A 4207-nucleotide genomic window follows, 5' to 3' on the forward strand; every position below is an offset into this window, starting at 1 on the left:
CTTCCTCTCCACTCTCTAAGCCATTCCTGCCCTATAAAGCCTGAAACACTTAACGCACGGATCACGACATCGAAGTTTAAAGGAGAATTAAAATATACAAATTAAAGATCTCTAGGAAGCAAGATTTCAACCATAGAACAAAACTAGGAAGGGATTGTAAAATCATGCAAATCATATGAATAAGTGGGTAAGGACTTGATAAAAACCACTCAAATGAGCACAAGATAAACCATAAAATAGTGGTTTATCAACGATGATGGTGGCTGGGCGCAACGATGGCTCCTCTGACAGCGGGGTTGTGGCAGGCGCGGCGTGCTCTCTCTCCTTGGCCCTTGCTCGATGGCGCCCTCTCTCCTTTGGGTGTGACACGACGGCACAGCGGCAATGATGCCTGCCGATGCCGTCCTCCTCTCCTTCCCCCTCTCCTTCTCTTCTTCCTCTTTCCCCTGTTTCTGTTTTCCCTTTCTCTTACTTACTTTCTTTTCTTTCTCGCTGGGTGTTTTGGGAAGGGAAAGGTTGGCGGCTACTAGGTTTTAGGGGTGGGGTGTGTGAGTTGTATTAGGGTTAGGGATTGAGTAATTTAGGTATTTTTAATAAAAATTAGGGTAATATAACAGCTGCAAATTAATTTTAATTTAATAATAATTATATAAAGATATTATTTAACTATAAATTCTTAAATTATTTTTAAATAAATATCCTAATTTTAAGAATTAGAGTAATTAAATTAATTATTCTTGAAATACTATTTTATTATTAATTTATAATTTTTTTAAATAAATACTAATTAAGATAAAATTGGAGATAATCAAGTTAATTTTTTTATTCATAAAATTTAAAGTATTAAATTAAAAAATTTCAAATATTTAAATTAAATTATACAAATTTTTTATATTTTTTTAATTACTAAAACTTTAAATTATAAATAAGAAAAAGCTCCGTTTAATATATAAATCTCTAAAAATTCATTTTGAATAAATATAATAAATCATAAATAATTTATTATTTAATTTTTAAAATAATTTTAAACTCAAAGTATCACTAAATTGACTTAAATATTTTTAGTAAAATAAATTTTTGAATATAAAATCTTAAATAAATATAATAAATCATAAATAACTCATTATGTTAATTTTCAAAAATTTGAAGCCTTACATTGAATATGTTGAAACAAAATTTTTTATTAGTTACAAACACTACAAGAAAACACGTCTGTTGCCACGCTTTTAAAGCGTGGCAAAAAGCTGAAAAAAGTGTGGCGATAGCTTTTCGCCACACTTTTTGAGCTACCGCCACGCTTTTGAAAGGGTGACCTATGAAAGGGTGGCGGTTGCTCTATTGCCACGCTTTTGGTGATCTATCGCCACGCTTTTTATTTTGCCACACTTTTTACAATTGGCCACCCGTTAAAGCGTGGCCATATGTGGGAGATAGGGCCACGCTTCAAAAGCGTGGCCATATGGGTAGAGATACGGCTACGCTTTTGAAGCGTGGCGATAAAGAGAGATACGACCACACTTTTAAAGCGTGGCGATAGGGAGAGATACGGCCACGCTTTAAAAGCATGGCGAAAGCCTTGTTAAATTAAAAAAAAAAAATTCTTTTCCTTACTTGATCTTAATTACTACACAATATAAATTTTCAATCCTTTTTTATTATCAAATCTATAAATATAGTATGCAATTTTATTGCAAGACAAATCAAACAATAATTAGTGACATAATTTTTGCTATAATTATTTTATACATTAATAAACTAATATTCAAATACAAAATAAATCTCGAGTTCAAATTCCAAAACTAAAAACGGTAGAAAAATACAGAAATAATACAACTTAAACACTAAGTCCTTTGTTGTTCTTTCTTCCTCTAGCCCTCTCAAACTTCCTTCCCTTAGATCGTACACAAGGCTTGGTATGGCTGTGAGGAACATCAGGACCAGGACCAAAATGTTTCATAGCTTCCCTGAAATAGCAAAATCAACAAGGGAACAAAAAACATGTTTAAGTTACAAAAGATAAAGTAAGACATAAGACAAGAAGAAGCAAGAGTGTAATACTCCAGAATCCCCAATTTTTGGCTGAATTAGGACACAGCAAAGCCAAACTTACAATCTGATTGGGCAGAACAAGTCCTTTTCCATCAACACATCATTTCTGATTATAGTAATCCATTGACTCCTAAGCAATTGGAAAGAACTGCAGCACATTTAACTTACCAAATATAAAAAAAACTGAGCAGCATAAAAAGAAAGATGGAGTAAATGTAAAGCAGGTTCATTAAATTTAGAAGAAAATGTTTAGATACTACTCACCTTCAAGAATAATAGAAGACTAGAAATCATCAACCTTGTTCATTCCAGCCTTACAGTAGACAACCACAACATTCTCAATATCTAACTTCAACCACGAGTATGCACTATGACAGAAAGAGATAACCAGTTGAAGTGGTGGGCAATTATGATCATCAAATGGAAAGCTAGCCACCTGAAGAGGGAATTTGATATTGCAGATGAAAGCAGCAGTTGGTTTGTAAAACAAATCTAAGTGCTGAAAATACCTAAAACCCAAGTGAAACAGAAAGCTGACACATGTAGTCTAGGTGTTGGAAATTAATCAAGACATCTGCATGAACACTCTATTTCCTCGGAACATTTATGATCACATTAAAAGAGATAATGTTGTTAAGTAGAGTAATATTATATGGTCTAGTAATCAATAATTATTCCACGATTTCCCAGGATGAGAAACCACGTTAACAATATGGGCTATGATATGTAACACCTAAAAAAATAATAAATAAAATTATAACAACATGCATGGATTGGCTTCTCTAAAATGATACTCACACCTTCAATCTAAAGGTGCTTCAAAGGGGATAAGCAACAGTTTGCCCAACAGTTCTAGGTGCAACACCACATGCCAGGCGAGTTGTCACACTCAACTCAGAATCTTGCACTAGACCAAATGGATTGGATTTAACTAACCAATCTTTTAAAGACTTATAAACAGCAAAGTTTAGACCTACAATGGAACCTGGAAAATAGGAAAAACAATTAAAAATAAGAAAGCATTAATTCTAATAACAGCACTACAGCCACTACAGCAGGAGATGAGGGGGTGGAGAACTTTAGGGAGTTAATTATATCAGTTGCATGAATTGCCCAAGCACAATATTAAGATTTTTCATATTTGCCATTATGATCATGACTGTAATCATCAACTTTGTAAAGAAGTAAAAATGAAAAGATTACTCACAACTCCAATGACTAAAGGAAGCCAACCCTTATATAAAGCACGTGGGCCTTCTTCCCTAAGCACAGTTGTCAAAGCATGGAACATCCCTCTGTACTGGTAAGGGGACTTCTCTGTCTGCAAATACAACAAAAAGTCTACTATAAATATTAAGAGCAGTAGAGCACAAAGAACACAAAGAAAACCAATGTTATATCTTCTCTCTATGTGATTTGCAAACCAAGCAATTGGTAAACAGAAAAATGAAGGTAAAGATGTACCTGTACAGTTATCCTGCCTCGAACCATATCCATTGGATAAGTTGCGGACATGGCAATTATTCCATCACATGCTCCAGCTCCAAGATGTAAAACAGGAGTCAGCTGAGATCCTCTGCCAAAATCATAGGAAAAATAGTTAGACAAACAGGGTTTTATAACTGAACCCACCCCAGCCCCTTTCCTTTCTTTGATTGAGAAAAGTGCTACTTCTTATTAATTTTTATCGTTAAGTTTTTATAGGTACATCTGTAAAAATATCAGTTAATGAGAAAGCAGTAACTGGAGACCAAAACCTGCAATCCCTCTTGCCCAACACCAAAAAACTAGATGGGGAAAGAAAACAATAAATACGGACATACCATTTCCAGTTTTTTGCTGATACAGCTGCAGTATAGATCTGAGAGAAAACAATAGTCAGTCAAACAGGACAGGGACACTTAAAAATATGTCAGATGCAATGAACAAAAAACTGAAACTTGTTAAATGAAACTGCTCCCTATATTCTGCAGTTCAAATCAGACACTACAAGAAACTTGGTGTATTACTAATTACTTACAGTTTTTATTTGGATATACGTGAATAACCCCATCTTGCATTTCAAAGTTATGCTGCATTACAAAACAAATTAATATTCATTTAATCAAAGAAGATAAAATTGGGATATCTACCTCTTCGATGATGGAAAAGTATAAAA

The 4207-nt window shown here is 33.8% G+C and overlaps 1 protein-coding gene across 1 annotated transcript; it reads right to left on the bottom strand.

Moving 5' to 3' along the window:
* Positions 1-2867: 2867 nt before the first annotated feature.
* LOC110265484 (mitochondrial adenine nucleotide transporter ADNT1-like) lies at positions 2868-3571 on the bottom strand. The gene is made up of 3 exons (XM_088504316.1): positions 3514-3571; positions 3253-3370; positions 2868-3034 (listed from the first exon to the last, which is right to left on the bottom strand). The coding sequence occupies exons 1-3, from the start codon at positions 3562-3564 to the stop codon at positions 2868-2870; spliced, it is 336 nt and encodes a 111-aa protein (XP_088360442.1). The 5' UTR covers positions 3565-3571.
* Between the last annotated feature and the right edge of the window lie 636 nt (positions 3572-4207).

Source organism: Arachis ipaensis, chromosome B2, assembly GCF_059453495.1.
Source record: "Arachis ipaensis isolate K30076 ecotype BB chromosome B2, ASM5945349v1, whole genome shotgun sequence".
Classification (NCBI taxonomy): domain Eukaryota; kingdom Viridiplantae; phylum Streptophyta; class Magnoliopsida; order Fabales; family Fabaceae; genus Arachis; species Arachis ipaensis.

What these genes read in the sequence shown, in the direction of transcription:
- LOC110265484 (XM_088504316.1), bottom strand. Translation starts at nt 3,564, where the DNA reads ATGTCCGCAACTTATCCAATGGATATGGTTCGAGGCAGGATAACTGTA. An exon ending in GAGGCAGGATAACTGTACAG is followed by an intron (nt 3,371 to 3,513) that starts GTACATCTTTAC and finishes TTGTATTTGCAG; the next exon opens with ACAGAGAAGTCCCCTTACCA. An exon ending in TTTAGTCATTGGAGTTGTGA is followed by an intron (nt 3,035 to 3,252) that starts GTAATCTTTTCA and finishes CCTATTTTCCAG; the next exon opens with GTTCCATTGTAGGTCTAAAC.